Below are 21,890 nucleotides of genomic sequence, written 5' to 3' on the forward strand. Positions count from 1 at the left end.
TCCAAAATGGTCACCTTTGCTATCCCCCTGCACTCTAATGTTTTTTAAAAAGTAGAGGTATTAAAAATCAGACTTCAGCTTACCTTGGCTCTGCTTTCCTGCGAGCCTCCTCCCTCTGTCTGTCCAGTAGCACCTTCTGCTCTTCTTGTAGCCGGAGTGCCGCCCTCCGCCTCTCTTCTCGCTCCTCTTCTTCCTCTTGCTCTCTACGAATACGCTCAGCGTCTCGTTTTTTGGCAGCATAATCTGCCCGCTGTCTATTTAGCTCCTGGTAGATGATAAATTTAACGATGACAGTCAAAATAATGGAGAAAAAAGAGCTGGTTTCAATGCAGCTGAGATCGTCCAAATCAACAAATTATATAACTGTTAAAGAAGAAAGCAACCCGCATTGTTTTTATCTTTTGAGACATAAAAAGGTTACCGAACAAGAAATTTTACGCAGAAAGCACATTACTCCGAGTACAAACAGATAGACAAGGCTGTCTTAAAGCAGTTGCTTCAAACTTGGAAAGGAAGGTACGAAGACAAGCATGACATAAAAAATTGTGCATTTTGATTGACAAATGTGATTTGAATATAACAGTGAATATCTGACAACTACAGTGCAAAACAGGTGGTTACAAGCTAATAAAGAAAAAATGATATGTATCTTCACAAAGCATGTGCTGAAGCAGGAAAAGAATCCATCAGCTCTAATAGCCTTTCAGCAAAAAAAAAAAAAAAAAAAAAAATTCAAACACAAACCCTGGTAAATTCATCTTCTAAATTCATATTTGACAAGACGGGCTGTGGAACAAAATCCTCCCCTGGGCTCGTAACCTGCAGCAGGTTTGGTGCCACTGATTTCCCAACAGGGCTTGGGTTGTTAACATCGGGAGACCACCGTCTCTGATATTCTCGTACTTTCTCACTTCGCTGCTCTTTCATGGAAGCAACTCTTACAGCCAAACTGCTGGCTTCATCAAGCCCATTGGTGATCTGATAGAAAATGTTGCAAGACATTTTGTTGCATGTCGAGAGTATCAAAGAATAAGCTTCTTTACAAAAGCTTCAAAAGCCATTCAAAGAGAAAAAAGAATATTTCTTTAGGGTTAATAAACAAAAAGCAGAGACTTATAACTTCTTCATGCAAACAAATTTCAAATAATTGCTACACTTTGGTTTTGGAGAAATTCTTGTTGTCTTTAAATCAGTCGCACTCCAGTTGATTTTTCAGTCACTTGTATTTCTGGTCAGAAATGACATAATATGCATAAAATAAGTGTTAAGTTTTGTAAAATAAGCAACCATTACAAATGCCATTTCAAGAAAGCAAAGTTGACATGCAGCAGTTGCATTTATGTCATTCACATTTATTATACTATTGTTTTTTTTTTTATTTTCAGTGACTGAATTGACCTTCTCATGGCATCTCAATAGTTAATTACTTTTCAAATAAACAAAATTATAAATAAATATATTAATGAATTCTGAAAAACCCACTTCCAAAAACATAACATAAGATTAATCCTAACTACAACTTAATACATTACCCAAAATTCTTAAACAGATGCACAACTAACTTTCCTGTCTATACTAATAAATATAAAAAAGAATTTTTTATACTGCAATCTTGTCAATGTTTTTGGTTTTCCACATACTCAACTTCAAAAAGACCATACTCAACTGTAACAATCTGATTATAAAGACAAAACCCCATGAAGAAGAAGATGAAGAAGGATTTGACATGAACTGTTTAAAAAAAAAAGCTTACACTAAAAACAGCCCAGTTCACACCACCAGATTTTAAGAATACATAGGTGCTCTCATGTTATATGATCCAGTATGTTCTCGTCTAATTTATTCCTTATGTGACCAGAGCAGTCAGAACAGAATTACTCACATATTGTGCAAAGGTGCTGTGAAGGTCTGACAGGATATAAAAATGATGCTGGGCACAGTGTCACTAAAAAACTTGGCATCAAAAAGTTGTACTTCTAACACCGTAAACTGAGGTGATTTTGCCTTTACCCACTACATGACAAAGTAGCTATGAATCTGAAACTGTTTCCCACTTTTTCTACAGTAAAAACCATGTATTTTCAGGTAAGTTGACTACTGTCTTTCTATCTTGACTAAAAAAGGACCAACAATTTTGTAAGTTCTTCTGTGAACTGTGCCCAGATAGAGGTGTATTCAGACACAGACTGCAACTTGAAACGGTTTAGGTCTAAATGACACTTGACAATAAAATCATTACGCAGTATTCAAACATGGCAGACTGTCTATTGAGAAAGGGCATTACAAATTAGGATGACCCATCTCCCAAAGAAACATGTCTCAGGACCTAAACCGAGCCAAGTCCATGTCTGGTCACACTTTAACAGTTACAAATATCCAGCAGGGGGACGAAAGGGCTGGACCATATGAAAGTTAATATAAATTGTGCTGGATGTACAACATTTACTTGTTAACTGACCAACGGTCAACATCCACCTTACCTCTGAGGGTGACCACCGACTTTTGTCGATGCTTTCTCCCGACCACCGGGACTTGTCGCTGCTGTCTGTTGTACTGTATCCAGAGTCGGCCCCTGCAAACGTGTGCCTTTTGGGGGATTCTGGCGGGTACTGGAATTCATTGCTACTGTAATGGAAAATATTATAGTATAATCACACACGTAACATCCAGTCTGTGCCAAAAAACTTTAAAGCTACTGGCCCTTCAGGTAATCAGGGTTCAAAAGTGTGGTAGTGTTCAATAAAACGTTGACTATTTTCTCAGCTTGTTGCCTCTTAAGGTGGCCAATTACCTTGGGTTGGTACCTAATGACAGACTGAACATCTATTACACAATCATTTTAATTGTATGGAAGAAGTTCTGCAAAATTTACATGGGCAGCTACCTTTATAGCTACTTACTCAAACCCAAAGGTGACTAGCTGGTCATTTGAAGGACAAACAGATGGACAACAACATCCTTTATGAATTACTTACTATTCCACGGGCTGCCATGATGTAGACTTCCTGTATTCCTTTCTCAGGTTGTCTGTTTCATTTAATATTCCACGTTTTCTATCTTCCCTTATTGCTTCTATTTGGAGATATTTCATGATGTGGACTCTACCTTTTGTGCAAATCTAAAAGAAAATTGAAAATTTGTAATGAACATAGCTTCTTTTCTTTTTTTCTGTCAATTGTCTTCATCTTAGCCTAAGGAGCACAAAAGAAATCTGAACTCTCTCCAATAAACTGTTAGAAATTAAATTAATAAATCATGGAAAAAAATGGGCCAAAAAAATCAATACTACAGAATGTTCTGATAGATATCATATGCATATTGGCAGTTTTTTCCTGCTAATTTTTTTTCATTCATTGACTGGAAACTGGCAATAATTTTCACCTGTAGAATTTTATCATATTATCTAGTACTTACATGTGCAGGAGGTTTTGTGAGGGGGTTATTTTCTAATTTGAGCACTTCAAGTGTGTCTATATGTCTAAACTCTGTTGGTATTGTGGATATCTTGTTCCCAGCAAAGTCTAAAAGCCGTAGCTTTAACTGTCCTATTGCTGAAACAGAACAAAACAGATCATATAAGCATACAATCCACATTGTAAAAAAAAAAAAAATTTTCTGGTAGTTTTAACAATTTTTTCAAAAGACAATCACCAGTCTCTGCCTTCACTACGAGAGTGACTAAAAAAACAGAAAACCTGCAACGTAACAGAGGAAAAATTATAGATTTTTCTAAAACCACCAAAAAATACTTAAAATTAAACAATTTTGTGAGATATACTATGGAACAGTTTGCATTTATTCCAGCTTTACAGGCCATCAGTACTAATTGTCTTAAATTTCATAGATTCCTCTGAGGTCTACCTTAATCTACCAAAACAATTTGTCTCAAAGGCCATTTAGCATAACAAAAGATGGCAAAATGTTCGTTCTAATTGAGCCAACTCTTATTAGCCAGCCAAAATATATTAATTCATTTGTCTTGGTGGACTAGTCAAGCAAAGACTGCTGCATCCAGTTACAGTAATTATCTAAAAATTTCGGATGCCTCATTTTCTTTTAAATATTCAACTTTTTTTCGAAAAGATCAATTCCAGACCTTCACAACAGTTAACATTCTGACCCAAACCCAGTTAACTTTTCAAAAAATGGTCAAATTAACAATTCAACTACTAAAAACAAAACACCTCATTATAAAAATCATTAATTAACGTTGTTCAAATTTACTGAGCAATTATCATAGTTTTTAATATGAAACTAACAGTCTGCTAGCATACTGAGAGTCTGAGACGTTGGGCGGTCAACATGGAGGTAATTCATCAAACCCTAACCATAACCCAACCGAGAGCAGCAATTAAGCTGACTTAGTGCACCACGGCCATTAACTTTCTTATCACTCAGCCTGACGGCCACCTGCTTCCTGGTGGCATTAGCAGAGTGCCAAGACATTATAACAGACATTACCGACCGGATGGCCTTGTGGTTAGAGTGTCCGCCTCCGGAGCGGGAGGACGTGGGTTCAAATCCCGTCCGGGGACATACCAGTCCTTTATAAACGGTACCTGCTGTCTCCCCGCTTGGCACTCAGCATAAAGGGGTTGAAGCAGGGGCCTGGTCAGGCAGGTTAGAAATGTTATATTAGCTATGAGCGCCTTATATGGCAGCCGAGCTGTATGCTCCCCAGGGAGGTGAGACCGCCTACGGAGTGCACCAGTGCAAAAATAACCAGGCTTCCTTGACTTAAATATTCATATATGTAATTGTATAACTTCAACCTTCGGGTTGCGATTTCTCCAATAAAGATTATTATTATTATAGGAAAATAATAGAAAAATACAGAAATAAATATTTTTAGAACAAGGATTCAGGAAGTTCACTGCAAAAGTATAGGAAAGAATACAAATTTTCTCTACAAAAATGAAAAAAAAAAGGAATATCTCAAAAAAATAATAAAAGAAAAGAAAAGAAATATAAAAAGGAAAAAAATAGCTAAAGTTTCTGGATTTTCCTCATCAGTAAATGTCTGACACAAATGATGACCCTTTGACAGTGTTTCCTGAAATTTCTCATTAAAAGAGTTTTGACAGTCTAAATAAAGAATCCTAGAAAACTCAGAAAGGCTGCTGGTCTGAAGGAAGCAGATGTTAAGTTCAGTCATATTTTCTTGTGATGTAATCCTCATGCCACTTATTTTATAGACAGGTCCAGACAGAAGAGTGAGTCATTTGTAAAACAGTTCCCGCGAGCATTGTGCATTAGGGGGCTATAGATCCACTTCTGGAGCCTACTGAGATTTCCACTTCAACAATCAAACATTGAAACTGCCACAGTATCAGACATTTCTACAGCTCCTGTGCTGTGGGTTATTAATCAAAGATCAATTTCCAGTTTGAAAAAGACAAAAAAAATCTTCATTGTTATTGACAGCTTTTTCCATAAGAGGGGTAAAATCAATATTATACTATTACAGACGCATAACTGACAGACACGGATAGTCATTATCATGTTATTGAGTTATGTAATTGTCCTTGGTGGAGATGTCAAGATTATGGAACAATATAATACCCCTCCATCTTGTTAGCCTTTTATCAGTTACAGACAGCATGTGATGCAATATTTGGCAAGTGCCTTGTGACCTAGTTATGTCTCCTTGGCAACACTCATTAATATTGTCACATGCTATCAGTAACTGAATTGAGACTCACAGGGGGTACAACATCACACCAAATACAGATTTCTTCTTAGACTCCATATAAAGCCCAGTCAGTAACAGCATAACTGACACTTCTCAATCAGTATTTGTTTTCTCATACAAGGGGCAACACAAAAATTAACGTGTCTGCATGCAACTCATACACGCTTTAATAATTTTTCCAGTCTCAGTTAATCAATGATCCATTTTCTTTTAGAAAATTTCATTATCTAGAACCTCTCTTTTCAAAACTCTATACTTACTTGCTGGTAATTCTACTAATAAATTCCTACGAACATTGAGCGATCTTAAGGAGGTCAAATCTCCTATTTGTATGGGCAAGTGAGTGACCTCATTACAGCTGATGTCCTAAAAAAAGAACAAAGAACGTAGGTCAAGGCCATGTCATTTGCAAAGTATATAGAATGCTATTAACATTTTATCACCACAATAACATCTTGAAATTACAGGTTTAAATGCTAAGAGAGAGCTGCCATCTAGTGGTGGTTTCAGGACCAGTATTATCTTCACAAAAACCATTGCAATTAGAGAATTTACACAAAGTTTTTCATTTAGCAAGCAACAGCAAAACCAAGTCTTGAACATTTCTGTTAAACAAATCAGTCCATTATAAATCGCCTGTAATTATTGTGTTGGTTATTACGTAGCTTCATATATGAAGAATGGTGGGGTGTTACTTGCAAGATGACGGTGTATTAAAGTATAATGTATGGATAGATGAAAATGTGTCAGCTGTGACATTATAAGAGATATAAATGTGTTAGCTGTGACAATGTGAGAGATATAAATGTGTTAGCTCTGACAATGTAAAAATGATGTGTTTGCTGTGGTAACATGTTTGTTGTGACATTACATAGGATTTGCTTGCTGTGACAATATTCAGGATAATAATGTGCTAGTTGTAACAATATTCATAATGATTATGTGTTGACAATATTCAAGATGAAATAAAAAAAAACTTTAAGAATGTTACAATGGCACACATTTATCCCTTACCAGCTCCATGAGTCTCTCTAGTTTTCCTATCTCTTCCGGTAAGGAGACTAGTTTATTATTACTGGCAATAAGGACTTCTAAGAACTGCAAGTCACAGATGAATGGGGGAATTAACGTAAGCTGGTTACGACTGGAAAGGAAAAAAGAAGTCATTACGAATTGTTCATATAAAGCAGAAAAATAAGACAAATGAAAATTGTGAATTGAATATGAACTCGATATTTTAAAAACTCCCTCTTTAGAGCAGTGGGTGACAATGGAAACTGGACAACAAATCACATATTTGCACATACACGTACATACATGCATGCATGGACATTCAGACCACCAGACGGATACATGCCAACTCAAGTAAATTGTATATCAAAAGACCCAGATCCAAAATCCTAATTCCCAATGTCAAATCCACCTCGTTATCCCCTCCCCCCCCCCCCCCCTCTCTCTCTCTCTCTCTCTCTCTCTCTCTCTTTTTCTCTCTATTTTATTTTTTGGTATGATACCACAGGCACTGATCTGTTATTTCATGCTCTATAAGAATATTGCGGCAATGTTCAAGTATCTAATCCCCATTCACAACAGACTGTTCAGTGATTCCCCAGTGAATACATATTGATTGATGCCACATCAAAGCCAAGTTCTCTTCATTAACCAAAGTACAAGATAATGAGACTAGTACATACATCCAATTAAACCATAAAACTTGACTGGAGCCTAACAAATATCCAAATCCAATTTATAACAAAGATGGTGCAATAAAAACCAGGATGCTAGGCATTCGTATAAATCCTGGACTATGGAGTTGGCATATGCATAAAAAGGGATCATTTTTATATTGGGGAACATGAGAGTGTGTGTGAGATAGAGAGTATGTGTAATTATATGTGTGTTCTCTCTCTCTCTCTCTCTCTCTCTCTCTCTCTCTCTCTCTCTCTCTCTCTCTCTCTCTCTCTCTGTGTGTGTGTGTGTGTGTGTGCGTGCGCGTGAATGTGCATGTGTGTAAGTAAACCAACCTGCACATGTATGTGGGTGTCCACACTGAAGACAGAAGTGGTAGATAACTCTTATCAATCAAATATGACACATGCTGACATAACAAGTTTATTGTCCACAGCCTAGGAAATCTATCCATAGAGCTGAATCAGGATCAGGTCACACAGTTTCACAACTTAAAAATTCAAAATTAAGGTACCATGCAATCCTCTATAATTATATACTAGTACTGTACATAATCTGTACCTAACACATCTATAAATTTCACAAAGTATCTTTGTTCAGCTTCTTAGGCAACAGGCTGTGCATCCTTACTTAATATAAGTCAACTTTAACTGTTTTGTCTTAGGACAAAGTAAACCACAATATTTCTGAAGTTATAAATTTATAACCCAATACTTTGGCCCTAGGTTCTTTGGTCAAACTGGCTCTGGTTGGACACTGGCATGTATTTCGACTGTTCATATTTGCCATTACTAATACTGTGCATCTCAACATTATGTAGATGAACCAACATTTCAACACATAGACAGCCCAAGGTAAACAGAACCCCCACTATCACACCTGTATGTACAGGTTACTTTCAGGCACAGAAGCTCAGGTGTTTTTTCTCTCCCCCCCCCCCCCCCCCCCCCCCCCCCCCACACAGAGCCCCTGTTGACTTCCACAATCTTGCTAAATAACAAGGCAACAGATGACCTGATATGTATCACTTACCCTTAAATATTATTTATGGTACACTTTTCTTAATCTACCCACTGACAGGTATAATTGCCTGCTTGACAGTTGTAATGATTCACCTGAAATACCTATCAGGTATATATATCAATCAGCATTTGGTTGTAGTTGGATTATCTGCTGGATAGGTATTAATTGCCCCACTATGAGATCTAATTTGCACCAACTTTCTCCCTTCCATGAAGGTGTGTGTTTACCTGTATGTTACAGCTGTTGATATGCCTGAAGCTGAACTGGTAATCTGCTGTTTGAGGAAAGATTATCTCTTTTTTTTTCTGGGATCAGCTTTCAAAATAACCCAAGGGAGAAACTGGTAATAATTTTGAACCAAATTTTATTTGCTCTAGCTTCTTTTTGGCTAAGCATTCATACTCATGTACCTGAATTAAAATCAAACTTGGAAAGTGAAAAGGCAAAGGAGAACCCCCAGTGATAAAACATTCCGTTCTTCTCATTAAATAACTATTTCTGCATTTCAGGAAAGCTAATTTCTTCTTGACAATTTCAACCTCTTAGGGCTCATTCGCAATGAAATGATTGTTCTCCATAGATCAACCCAACCCGTCAGGTATTCTTGCTGAATGAATATAATCACATTAAACCAAATGACATGCCTCTCCTGGCGTTGAATAAAATATAGAAAAGCTGGTGTTTATACCAATACGTTGGAAACAAGAGGTGTTAATCTGTAAAACAGATTGCATTGAGAAAAAGTCCCCATGGAGTTGGATTGATCTACATAGAATGACAGTTTTATTGGGAATGAGCCTTTAGAGGCAAGCTGACAAGGTGGAGGCTGCAATGCAGTTAATCTGGATACCCCAGTTGTCTCCATAGTGAGAACAGCAGTGCAGTGGACATTATCTCAACTCCTTTGACTTCCAATCTGCTATTCATGAATAGAAATCTAAACAGCTTTCTATCTGGTTTTGATGTTTTCATAGATGGAAATCCAAACATTTTTTTCGTTCTTTCTTTCTTTTTTAAACTTTTGTTTTCATGGATGGAATGTCTTACATTTTTTTTTTACTGTATCAGTGTATGTATATCACGTATCCATTTCATAATATACAGTATATTACATATTAGCATGTATTTCTATGCTGAAAATGCTGGCAAGTCTCCGAGCAGAAGGGAACTACCTTCCTCCTCAAATTATCACATGGCATGTTATCCTAGCTAACAGTGCACACATGTAAACCACATGCTAAGCATAGCTCCGCCATGTCACTCAGTCTTGAACTCAGGCCGCATTCACAACCAAATTGGATTCGCACACTAACAGATCCCTGGATCAAATATGGCCGACCCACTTGAAAACTTACCGTGGGGAATCTATTCAGTGTCTCTTATGGGATCATTTTGCAGCAAGCTTTCAAGCGGGTGGGTTATTAATTTATCTGCAGATCTGTTCATCCACGGATTAACTTTGCTCTGAATGTACCCTTGATGGATCCCTCCAGTCATGGCTCCAAGGGCAGGAATGATGCTCTGACAGTTATAGCATTAACTTGTAGCTGTAGCTTCAACTGATCTGATACAGGAACCACTGTGTATTAATTACTTATCAGATCTCCACAGATTTTCAACAGATTTACCTGGTGCACTTGTTATGATGTACAATGCAGTACAATAAGTTTTATTTCATTGCGGGTTGAAGGTGAAGGGAAACGTAACCATTGCAGCTATTCACTGACAGAAATGTATTGACTGGGGAATTCTTTACATGTTTGATCTATTTCTGCATACTTCTATTATCTATTCATTTCATGAATTGCATATTTTGTTCTCATTTTCAGAGTGCATGTGAACTGCATTTAGAGGCATGATAATGGGCACAAGTGCGATTCAATGCCTCATTCAATTTACTATCCATATACCTTATCAGTAATCCACATATATACAACATTTCACATCCACATTCAAATGCTCTTGTCAAAGTAATTCATCCAACAATACATGGATCAACCAAGCCTCTTAGGTAAATGTAAATCTGAAAATAATAGTCAGGTAATGCACTAACAAGCTTAAAGCTATGAAACCAAATAATACCTGATTGAAACTTAAAACAAGCCGAGTTATAAAGTGTATATCAAATGGCTAAAGCTGCTGTGGAGAGAATATTACTTTTGTACTTTGTATCAAAGAGCAATCTCTAAGGTTGATGATATGGACTACGTGACAGCATGAAACGAAACAAACACTGGTCTCTGTATGCAAAGCTATGTGCTGCTTTAAGTTTAAGTGCCAAACCTTGTACTCTATTATATATATCTAATACATAAATTCTCAGCTTCAAGCCTTGTCAATATTTAAGAAGTGGTTGTTTCGAGAGCGAAAATAGATACGTCTGGGTTAAATTTATAATAAACATCTTTAAGAAGGCTACTAAGTATATGTTCAGAACCAAATCAAGGGTAAATCTAGTGAAATTGTGGAATATTTTGATCATTTGGTGAAAATTATTTGTAGTACAGTGATTACCTCCTCTTCATTGAAATGATGAAAATTTATTGAAATGATGTGACTTAAGAGAAAATAAAACAATAGTGAGATTCCTCTTTGACCACTTCTGTACTATTGTCTTATTAAGGTGTGGAAAGACATTACCATTGGCCAAATAATGTAATGTCCCACCCAGTATCCCACTTAATTTTTAATGACATTTCCCCTGACTGTAAATATATACAGGTTAATACTGTTATGACCTTCAGTTAAACTTATGCCTATAAAACCTGGTTGGAGTGATTTGCTGTTCAACAAAAAAACACTTCGGGCAAAATGTTGTCAGTTAAAAACGTACTAAAACCTTGCTTCACAAAACATTTGAAGTCAAACTTAAGAAAAAGTCTTCCTTGTAATAAAACTGGCACACTTTTTCATCTTCTGTACATAACTATTAATTTTTTTAGGGTGAAAGCAGACTTTTTTTCCTAAAAGTTTGACCAAATTTTAGGCTTATAAATAAGCTCTTTAGTGGAACACCCAAGGCTTATCATTATTTCCATGTTTTGTTTTGTTGAACTGTACTGCTATTAAAAGTGGGAGACAAGAAATATAAGACTTTCATTTAAAAAGTCTCCAAATATTAATAGAGAGACATCCAATTCAACGGTCTGTAAAACTGAGACCCACAAGCCTTTTCTCTATGATACATTTTCAGCAAATGAAGGTGTTAGTGGGCTGTATCAAATCTATGCAAGAAATGATTAATGAAATAGACATTAGACTGTCTATTAACCTGAGGATTTAATAAAAGCCCCTGATATAGCCCTAGATAAAAACACCACAGCTGGCACACGATTTACCTACCACACAAAAAAGTTAATGCTCCTCCAAATTTAGTTCTCTGATAAGGTCTAGATTTGTATTTCTTTTCTTCATAAACATTTTTTTATTTTTGAAAAAGTGACTTCTCCATTTACAATGTCATTCTTGGGTTAAATTAAACATTCTTGGTCTAAACACAGCTTTGCAAAGTCTGACAGGCCTAACAAGAAAAATACATTAATATCACTCCATACGTTTTACCCTTGGTTACACTGCCTTTTGAAAAATCATATAAATAAATTCTTCCTAAGAAGAAAAAAAAAAGGCTTAACAATGTATCATTTCATATTTGGGCATCTCTTACTCACTTCCCATTCACCTTACACTTAATAGGCACAATTCTTACCTGACACTTAAGAATTTTAGATCTTACCCCATACGTGGGTCGCTTAGGCCAGGGGGGTAACCAACCTAACTATGAAGTATGCTAATCTTGTGGACGTGTAAGTACATATTAATTTGGTGCATGAGGTATGTTGGCTTACCTAGGATAAACTCTTCTGCAGCTCAGCTAAATTCATTTACTAGTAGCTGATTCATATTTCAAAGTCAAATCAGTGATAAAAACATTTTTGTTTTTGAAATTTTGGCTAAGTCAACTGAAGCCTTAGTAGATTTATATGAATATTTTATACGCTATCATTACGTAGCTTTTTTGATAACTATAGTAATTCCAATTTCAGCAAAAAAATGACTTAAATGTTAAGGCCAAACCATAATATCAAGATGAAAAGCACCAAACATGAAGGTCAACTTCACCTGACAAAGGCCAATCACATCTGACATGAAGGTCAAAAAGACCTGGAATTAAGGCCGAACTTCCCTAACAAAGGTCTTACACACCTGACATTAAGGTCAACCTGACCTGTCACAGGTCAAACACACCTATCATACAGGTCAAACACACATGAAATGAAGGTCAAGACCTGACATTAAGGTCAACCTTATTTGACATTAAGATGACCTCACTTGATATGAAGGTCAACCCCACTGGACATGAAGGTCAACCCCACTGGACATGAAGGTCAAGCTCACCTGACATTGAGGTATGTCAATCCCTGTAACTGTCTCAACATATCTGGTAGGCACCTGATCACATTGTGATAACACTGCAGCTTAGTGGTAGACAGCAAATTGCATAGATCACATGGGATTTCTGTGAAACGATTTTTGGAGATGTCTGAAACAGAATGGAATAGAAATACTAGGTTTAATTAAACTGATTCTAAGTAATGACTGAAGTAAAATGGAAAGAAGGGATACCATTAAACTGGCTTTTGGTGATCTCTGAAACAAACAAACAAACAAAAAATAAATAGAAAAGTGGGGTTTCTGTAAACCAATTCTTGGATATGTCAAAAACAAATAGTATAGTGAAAGCATGGGCTTTTTGTAAACTACTTACTACAGAAAGAGTCGTTTTCTTCTTGTTAAAATACAGACACAATTGTTTTATCTGCAAACGACTGTATAACTACTGATTTGTCTGGGGCCATATTGACTACAAATTTGACGTTAACAACTGGATCAACTTCTGACCTATAGTTCTTTAGTGAAACATGCTTGTGTTACTTGATGTAATCATCAGTACACAGGAGATATCATATGGCTGGGTTTGATTGGATTTGTGACACTGGGGAATGGATGTTATTGGGATTTTTGAACATCTGAGGAAAAAGCTAGAGCAAATCCAAATACCTATACAGTTGGTGTGCATGTGTATGTGTGTGTGTAAGGGGGTGCAATCTAGATTTGCACACATACAAACTACAATTTATTAAATATATATTTTGCTAAATAACCCATTGTGTTAAATGAGTAAGACAGAAATAATTGACTCAAACTACTTAAAAATTCTGAAAGTAAAAAAAATGATAATAATAATGAAATTTCACTGGTTCGACTATCAAATCACTGTTTTGGGTTCTGAGAGAAAGTGGTTAACTGTATTTCTAACACTAGCCCCCCTCCCCCAACACACACGGCAGTGTTTATAAATATACTTCTGGATTTTTAAAACATTGTAATAAAACCTTGGAAAAAACTTGTGCCCATGGAAAGTTGATTATGAATTTCGCTAAGTAAGAAAAATGTCAAAGATATAATTTAAAAAATCTTTATCACTGTTAATGTTATCAGACGATCTACCCGACCCCGGCAAACTGCATTAAAATGTCATGAATTATCGGAAGTCCTCGTTCTCTCTCTGAAGTGCTTGCTTCTGTGATAAAATAATCATTCCAATTTGTAGGGTCTCATAATCATTTTCCAAAATCATAACAGCCGTGCAGAGTAGTGAGCTTTTTTTGTCATTTTTTTCTCACATACAAGGCACACACCCATTTAACCTTATGATTAAAGGCATCAACAACAAATTAATTTCTGCCGAGACGTCTTTCGCTACTTACTAACCTGTGAGTATTGTATCCGATAGATCGTACTTCATGGCGACTTTTGGCCATTCCTTAATCTTTCTTCCGCTTAGGTTGATTTCCCCCGTGTGCTGGGCTTCATCAAAGACGCGTTCTAACGTCCTTGTTAGAGAGGTTGGGCTCTGGCCTCCATGGCCATAAGCCGCCATTTTCATTTTGTTTTGAATAGCATCACGCATGCGTGGCGCTGAGGATTGTGGGAAGAAGATACTTCAGTGCAGAAAACTGATCGTCTGCATCATATACTTTGCTTTTGGGATGTCAGCCGGGGCGCTAGTCATTACAAATAGTAGATTGCGCTACATACAAGCCCATGCTCGAATTTGTAAAGCATTTTGATATGCCTCATTGCCTTGTTTAAAGCAGTGAATGCAACAGGACAACCTTACTCAGTCTAGAGACATTTTTGTTTTTACATTTTTATAATCATAAAGAATCCGCATTCACAATGCCAAGTAAATTAACACCAGTCGAAAAGGGAAAATGAGCTCTAGAGAATGAAGAGCACTTTTTAACCAACTGGGAAAACGTGTTTTGCATGTCTCGACATCAACATAGTCACGTTTATAATGAAAATTTCAGGTCCGGTAGTAATGTGGGTTGTTGGTGTACTATACTGCTTATTATTGTTCGGGAAAATACCTTAGGCCCTTAAGAAAAAAGAAAATGCCCTGTATCTTCCACGTTTATTGCTGATAATCATAAATAGTGTATAATCTATACGCCGGTACGTATGCATTTTTGATTTAACCAGCTCAGTCATGTGTAAAGTAATACCAACAACGAATCTGTCCGTGTGAAGATGGCTGTGGACCCGTAGTGGATGTGTTAGGTGAGATTGCGCAGTGTTGAGGGGAATGCGTTTGGGTGTGACTGAAGCAAATCGCTCCAATTTTTCACCGCTTTACATAATTAATTAATTTTGGCTTCAAAAACAAATGGAAATAAATAATGAGTGAATCAAGTGATAGCTAACAAAATAAACTGCCCAAAATATCATTTCTCTATTATAGGGAAAGATATCAAAGCAAATTTCATATATCTGTGGATTGCGCTCTTTTAAGTTTGCAAATATTCGAAACTACTCTGGGTTGGGGAAGGGGATTAAGTCTTTCCCCAAATTACAGCCGTGTCTGCCATACGGAAGCCTTCCCATAAACCTTTCGAGCTAGTTGGATCAATCTGAGTCATCTACGGGGATTCTCCCTAAATTGCATTCTGTGTAAGCGGCTCAAATGTCTGGCACGCCTACTCAAGCTGCGAGAGAGTAATGAACACCAGTCAATTAAGCCAATTATACATGTGCCAGATAATTAAGGTGTTTACACTGAAAGCACTTTAGTCAGATGTCCCACAGAGCTAGTTGATCCAGCTAGTACGATAGGTTTATGGGAACTTATTCTGAGTGCAGGAGGCAGAGAGTCGTGGGGCACTATCCATAAAGTATTGAAACATTATACCATAGGTTTAAACTCATGTCAAACCAATGGTGAACATCTATGGGACCATTCCCATACCCTAACTAGCATGATCAATCTATCTCCATGGGTTTTTCACTACATTCCATTTAGTTTAAGTGTGCACAAAAGTTCATATTCCCCCTGGCAGCTTCAGTGGACGTGACAGACATTTAAGCCGCTTAAATTGAATGCAATTTAGCGAGAATCCCCTCAGAATAGGATCCATCCTGCTAGTAAGATAGGTTTATGGGATTGCAGTCTATGCAGATAACATGAACCCCACCTTCCCCAAGGCCGTAATTTTTTCTGAATGGTACCCCCCTCCAAACACGCACTTATAGTTTGCTCTGAAAAAATGAGGCTGCAACATTAATTGTTTGACAAAAAAAAAAAAAGAAATTTTCCTTCAGTCAGAAATTTTTTATTGCACTGAAATAATGTTTTATTAATAAAATTAATGTTACATAAAGGAAAGAACTCCGATACAAGTGGACTTTAGAATTGATGATACAGTTGGTTGACATTTTGATAGTATGTTGATTTGATATTTGGCTTCAACTTTCTTAGTTACTTCAGGCCTACCCAACTACCAGACTCGGCACCTAAGGATCCTGAATTAACCGGTATATCGGACCACACTACCCGTTTTCAAGGTGTGTGTCAGATCGCATTTCGGAGTATCAGCCAGAACACCGACAGGATGAGCCCTGGCATGCTCGGCTGTCACCTTGATTGGATAGTAAACGATTGTCGTAAAATCGCTATATGATTTTAAAACCGGGTGCATAAATTTGAAAGCCACCTAGATGAACCTTAGACTGCCACATTATCTGATACAATGCAAAAAAGCCCTATCAAAAGTGGTTAAAACATTCAAACCGAATGTCGTAAAGTCCCCAAATATCCCCATAGAGACAATAAAATAGAGTACTCTAAAGTAAGAGTACAGTTTAAGGTTGTTCAGCCGAGCGTGGATGAGCCCGCAGTCGTGCTACAAAATTTGTTCTGGGGTTTGATACTCCGAAATGCGATCTGACACACACCTTGAAAACGGGTAGCGTGGTCCGACATGCCGGTTAATTCAGGATCCTTAGGTGCCGAGTCTGGTAGTTGGTTAGGCCTGTACTTGGAGGGTTTCTTTTGGTAAATACTCAATCTTTTTAATGGGGAACATACTCGGTCTTTTAAAAACTTAATTTTAGAATCATCAAAACACATTCTGTGTAGGATTTGTAGTGATTATACTGATATAATTTTATTAATTTATACATGAAAAAATTGTATTTGAAAAATTCACAATTTTCCCCAACTGAAAAAGATACGAGTCATTAACATAATTTACACTATACTCTGAAACCCAATGTAGGCCCCAAGAACACGGTCTCAAAAGGACCAAGAAAGTTCCTGTCACTGTATATTTTGACACATTATTTTAAAGGGTCTTAGCATGTAACATCAATTTGACATGATCTCAAATCTAAACTGATGTTAAGTAAGAATCATACTTTACAAAATGTAGATTGAAAACTGTTCATTCATTATTTACTGAGGTTTATTACTAACCATAAAGTTAAAAGGTTTTTTTTTTCTTAATGTGAAATTTTTTTTTTTTCTTACTATTTTATAATCTTTTTATTACTACATCTGGTTGATGTCCCTTACATTTATATGCAGACAAAATGAGAACAAATGTCTCATAAAAAGATATATATATACATACATACATAAACAATATCTCCATGTGAGGACACATCTACACATACATAAAAATGTCTTCAAATATACATTTATCCTTCAAACCTTTTTATTCTTACTTTATTATTTCATTCATATTCATTTGTTTCAAGCATGAAACCTGGGTAATTTTTATGCTCAAAAATACACAAGAATGGAGAAAAGTACTTTACAGGCTTAATGGAAAGAAATCATTGGGAGACAACCCAAAGTCTCGTGTTTAATGTAAAATGATAAGAGATTTCACAGGACTCTGGGATCGAAAGTAAGAAAGTAATAGCATACTAGAGTGTGGTGTTAAAAAAAAAAAAAAAAGGGTTCCAGAATTCATGTACGTTTTTTTTTCTGAATTCTTGCACAACAGTACATATTTACCATGTTTTTGTGTGTACCCATAAGGTTATCACTACCCCATGCAGATTTTCACAAGTTTTCTAGTATCTTATTGGAAGTATCAGAGACCTAGTTTTAGGCTGTCTCAGACAATTTCCACTGCTTGCAATTGGCTATGATAAATACCAGTTCAAAACATTTGGAGATGCTTTGCCACTGCAAAGAAATAACTGTAACAGTCTATCAGCCATTTGTTAATAAACTCTACGTGAATACCTATACGATAATAGTAATTAAAAAAAATAATAAAGCTGTGGTTCAGTCGTCAATCAGGACTCTTGTTCACAGCTTGCACTATACTAGTTACATAAAATCAGTACATCTGCAACACGTAAATTAACACAAATGTCAACTAAAATTGTATTCTCTCCTCGTATTATAAACATTAAAATAAAAGCAAATAATAAAAGATGAACATCAAGCAGAGGACATGACTTGTTGTCATTCACTTAATCTGACACTGTGGAGTTACAATGACATGTACCGTGTTGTACACTGTGAAATGAAATGAAATTCTATGTGATAAAAAAATAGATCGTTTACCAAGTGATGCAGTTTGTAATGGAAATGCATTTTGTTAACTTTTTCATTAATGTCACTGCTTCTGAAAAAAACACATCCAACAATTGAAAGCAAAACTCAAGACTGGAGTATAAAAATCTGGAATTTATGTGAGTCCAAATTTGTTTTTTTTTTTAACTCAACCATACTTAACACAGAAAATAATACATAATCTATTTATTAAACTAGAGGATCAGAGAGGCGATACCGCCTCTGGATATTGTACCACCAGCTGGAGTAAGCTCATTCGTATGGAAAACCAAAAAAAAAAAAAAAAAAAGGGACACCACTACCAGTCTTGTGCTTGACAAGCTCCATAAAATGCAAAAAACAAGAATTCTCAAAATATCAAAAGAAAAAAATAATAATAATAAAAATAAAATAAAAATAAATAAATAAATAAATAATAACTGTAAAAATGGTCCTATCAATTTTCGAATTGACCTGTATTTTCCTCAAATTGATCACACTTGTGATTTTCTAGACAAAAGGCCTATTGGTTTTCCTCGAAATGTATTATCAGTGTTGCATATTTGCTGATAAAAAAGAAAACCAAGGGGCAACACTGGGCATATCTCTGCTAGTTTTGAAGATATGAGGGGCAAGAAAATATGCAGTTCACAGTGAAAAAGAAGGTCAAAGGTCAATTTCAAGGTCACAGTATAAGACTTCCTATTCAAATTCAATAGTACCTATTGGCATTTCTTTGCCAATTTTGGAGATATAAATGCCAGAAAACATGCAAAGTACAGTTCATCATAAAAAGTAAGTCAAAGGTCAATTTCAAGGCCACAGATTGCCAGTATATGCTTTCCTATTTAAGTTCAATAGCAACTATGAGCCTACTTCTGTCAGTTTTCTGAGATATAAGGGTGACAAAATTAGCAAGGTTCAATTCATGGTGAAAAGTAGGTCAAAGGTCTATTTCAAGGTCACAGTAAGATTGCCAGTATATGACTTCCTACTCAACAGTAACTATGGGCGTATCTCTGATAGTTTAAGAGATATAAGGTCTGGAAAATTTGCAAAGTTTAGTTCATGGTGAAAATTAGGTCAAAGGTCAATTTTAGGATCACAGTAAATTGCCAGTATATGACTTCCTATTCAAGTTCAATGGTACCTATGGGCGAATCTTTGCCAGTTTTGGAGATATAAAGGTCAATTTCAAGGTCACAGTCAGATTACCAGTATACAACTTTTTTCAAGTTCAATAGTAACTATGGGTGTATCTCAGCTAATTTTGGAGTATTTCACATTTTATTTTCACCACTGAATATCGGATATTGAACTTTTAAACATAATGCAACGCCTAAGCCGAATCGAAAAAGGAAAAATGGACACCACCTTCTATGTTGCACTTGATAAGCTCTACAAAATAAAAAAAAAACAAGAGGTCTCTAGCATTAATGGTTCCAGAATTAGAGAGAGTTTTCAGTTTCGGCATCTGCTACTCCCATAAAAATGCACCGATTGACCCCAAACTCAAAAAGATGAAAGATGACCCAAAGGGTAACAACTACCCATAATATCATAGGTTAGATCTGTGTAGTTTCTGAAAATCAGCAGAAATAAAAAATTATTCGCAAAAAATTAAGATTTTTAGAAAATTTTGGCCCGTTTGACCTTGAAATAAAGGTCAAAAGTCAAATCCAAGGGCACATTTGGAATCTTCACATGTGACTTTTGGTCAGGCTTCTGTAGTAATTTTTCCCATAATTCCTTCGATTTGGGAGATATTTGGCATTGAATTTTCAAAAATTTTGATAAGGGTGTGTTTCAACGAGCGTCATACCCAGGCCAATGCACTGACTGAGACAAAAAGAACAGAGGGTTCAAGTGGAGATTATATGTGACCTAAATCCAAGAGATGGGGACATGGGTCCTTGCAGTCTAGGAGGAGAAGCGGTAACGGTGACTTGTATCTGGCGGCGGTACGCGGAGCCGCAGGAGCCGTACGAGACGGGTCGCGACTAAAACCATGAGTACCACCAGCGTACACGCTGGTGGTACTAATTACCTATTACTCCCTGAGGAACAATTTGCTAAAAATCTTCAACTCCCCCCCCCCCTTTATCTGCCAATCATTCATGGCATGTATTTGTTGTACACATTGAATCAACAATCACCCCATTGAGATGTGGAGAAAAAGAAGTGTTCAAAATTGGTCATAAACATTCTTTAAAAATTAACAGCCAAAAGGCTATCATGCCTTGTATATAGAAAAACGTTTTAGTTGTCTCTGTAGCAACAAATTACTTTTCATTAACTTTCTGCTACTTCCGATCCCCAAATATAAAACAGCTGAATATAAACTGCCCATTTACAATAAGAAATGCTAGCTTTGTCATTTTTTTCCCATATAAGGGCAGAAAATCAATTTTTACCAATATAAAATTCATCTTATGATAGTGCTGTAATTTTTTCATAAATAAATGCTGTCAACATGCTTAGAAGTGAACCTGCATGCTCTTATCTGGATTAATGACAATTATCAGATGCCCACGCAGTTGAGGAAACATTAATGGGACGACTTACCCTGTGATATTTCACATCTGATATTACTTCAATGCACCAACCTTAAGGACCTATGAGAAGGTCAATACCTCTGACAAAGTAATAAAAAATTAGACTTTTGTTATCCTTTGTGCGAAAATGACAGCAAAAATAAGTTATTCTGTACTTATACACGGTCTACCCAAGTGCTGTAGAGATTATGATGTCAGCATACAAAGGGAGTTGTCTTTTAGTAATAACAGTTTTAATATATAACACTGTTGTATGCAACTGTAGTATGCAAGTGCTTAAATAGATAACCTATAATCATGATTTTTGGTTCAAATATTGTTCTTTTACTAAAAGTTCCCCAAAATGTTATGTCTTAAAACAACATTCATAAATAATCACACTGCTATATATAGCAGTGTATTACATTACAATGTCATGATTTACAATATCCTAAATGTTATGTTTTCACAGAGAACAATTCACGTCTTCCTCACAAAAATATAAAACAATGTCATATGCAAATCTGTTAATAATAGAAGGTAACTAACTACAAGGGAACTTTACCAACCAATACCATGATTTTTAAAGACAAAGTCATTAACATTCCTGAATCAGGCCGATTAATCTCTATAAGTGAACTCGAGAGTGAGAGAGAACAAATTTTGTGCTATATTGTTGTGCAAATGGAATGCCCAGGGCACTCCATTATCAAGTCAATTCAACCCCACAATATCCGCCTCAATCCACTTGGCCCACCCGCATGTTCAAACTGGAGTCACTAGACGTGCTGTTTTGTTCCATCTTTCGGGATATACCTCCCATTCCAATCTTACTCCTCTCCAGATTGCATTGCTGTACAAAAGCCATCCAAAGGGCACTGCTGATGTTGCTGTTGCTTTGAGATCTTAAAAAAATAATAATAAAAATAATAATCTGACCTCGAGTTTCAGGAAGACACAGATCGCTAAAAGACAATTTGATATTGATTCTTTACGCACATTTAGAAAGAAGAAACAAAAAATGACATTTAAATTTTTTTTC

At 36.2% G+C, this 21,890-nt stretch overlaps 2 protein-coding genes across 5 annotated transcripts in view; both read right to left on the reverse strand.

Annotated features, from left to right (window-relative positions):
- LOC106163583 (leucine-rich repeat and calponin homology domain-containing protein 1-like) overlaps positions 1-14,374 on the reverse strand; it is a 39,703-nt gene extending 25,329 nt beyond the window's left edge. For all 3 annotated transcript variants that reach the window (XM_086996902.1, XM_086996901.1, XM_086996900.1), the window contains exons 1-9: positions 14,177-14,374; positions 12,800-12,944; positions 6,707-6,836; positions 5,953-6,058; positions 3,415-3,551; positions 2,976-3,118; positions 2,481-2,625; positions 745-978; positions 84-265 (exon numbers count right to left, since the gene is read on the reverse strand). In XM_086996902.1, the coding sequence (XP_086853028.1) occupies positions 84-265; positions 745-978; positions 2,481-2,625; positions 2,976-3,118; positions 3,415-3,551; positions 5,953-6,058; positions 6,707-6,836; positions 12,800-12,944; positions 14,177-14,351 (1,397 nt within the window). In that variant the 5' untranslated portion in view covers positions 14,352-14,374. The remainder of the gene's footprint in view (positions 1-83; positions 266-744; positions 979-2,480; positions 2,626-2,975; positions 3,119-3,414; positions 3,552-5,952; positions 6,059-6,706; positions 6,837-12,799; positions 12,945-14,176) is intronic.
- Positions 14,375-16,052: 1,678 nt separating this feature from the next.
- Positions 16,053-21,890, reverse strand: part of LOC106163743 (protein timeless) — a 100,213-nt gene continuing 94,375 nt past the window's right edge. For both annotated transcript variants that reach the window (XM_086997952.1, XM_086997953.1), the window contains one exon: positions 16,053-21,753. In XM_086997952.1, coding sequence (XP_086854078.1) covers positions 21,588-21,753 — 166 coding nt within the window. In that variant the 3' untranslated portion in view covers positions 16,053-21,587. The remainder of the gene's footprint in view (positions 21,754-21,890) is intronic.

Source organism: Lingula anatina, chromosome 10 (genome assembly GCF_051362555.1).
Source record: "Lingula anatina isolate TDL-2025a chromosome 10, LinAna3.0, whole genome shotgun sequence".
Classification (NCBI taxonomy): Eukaryota; Metazoa; Brachiopoda; class Lingulata; order Lingulida; family Lingulidae; genus Lingula; species Lingula anatina.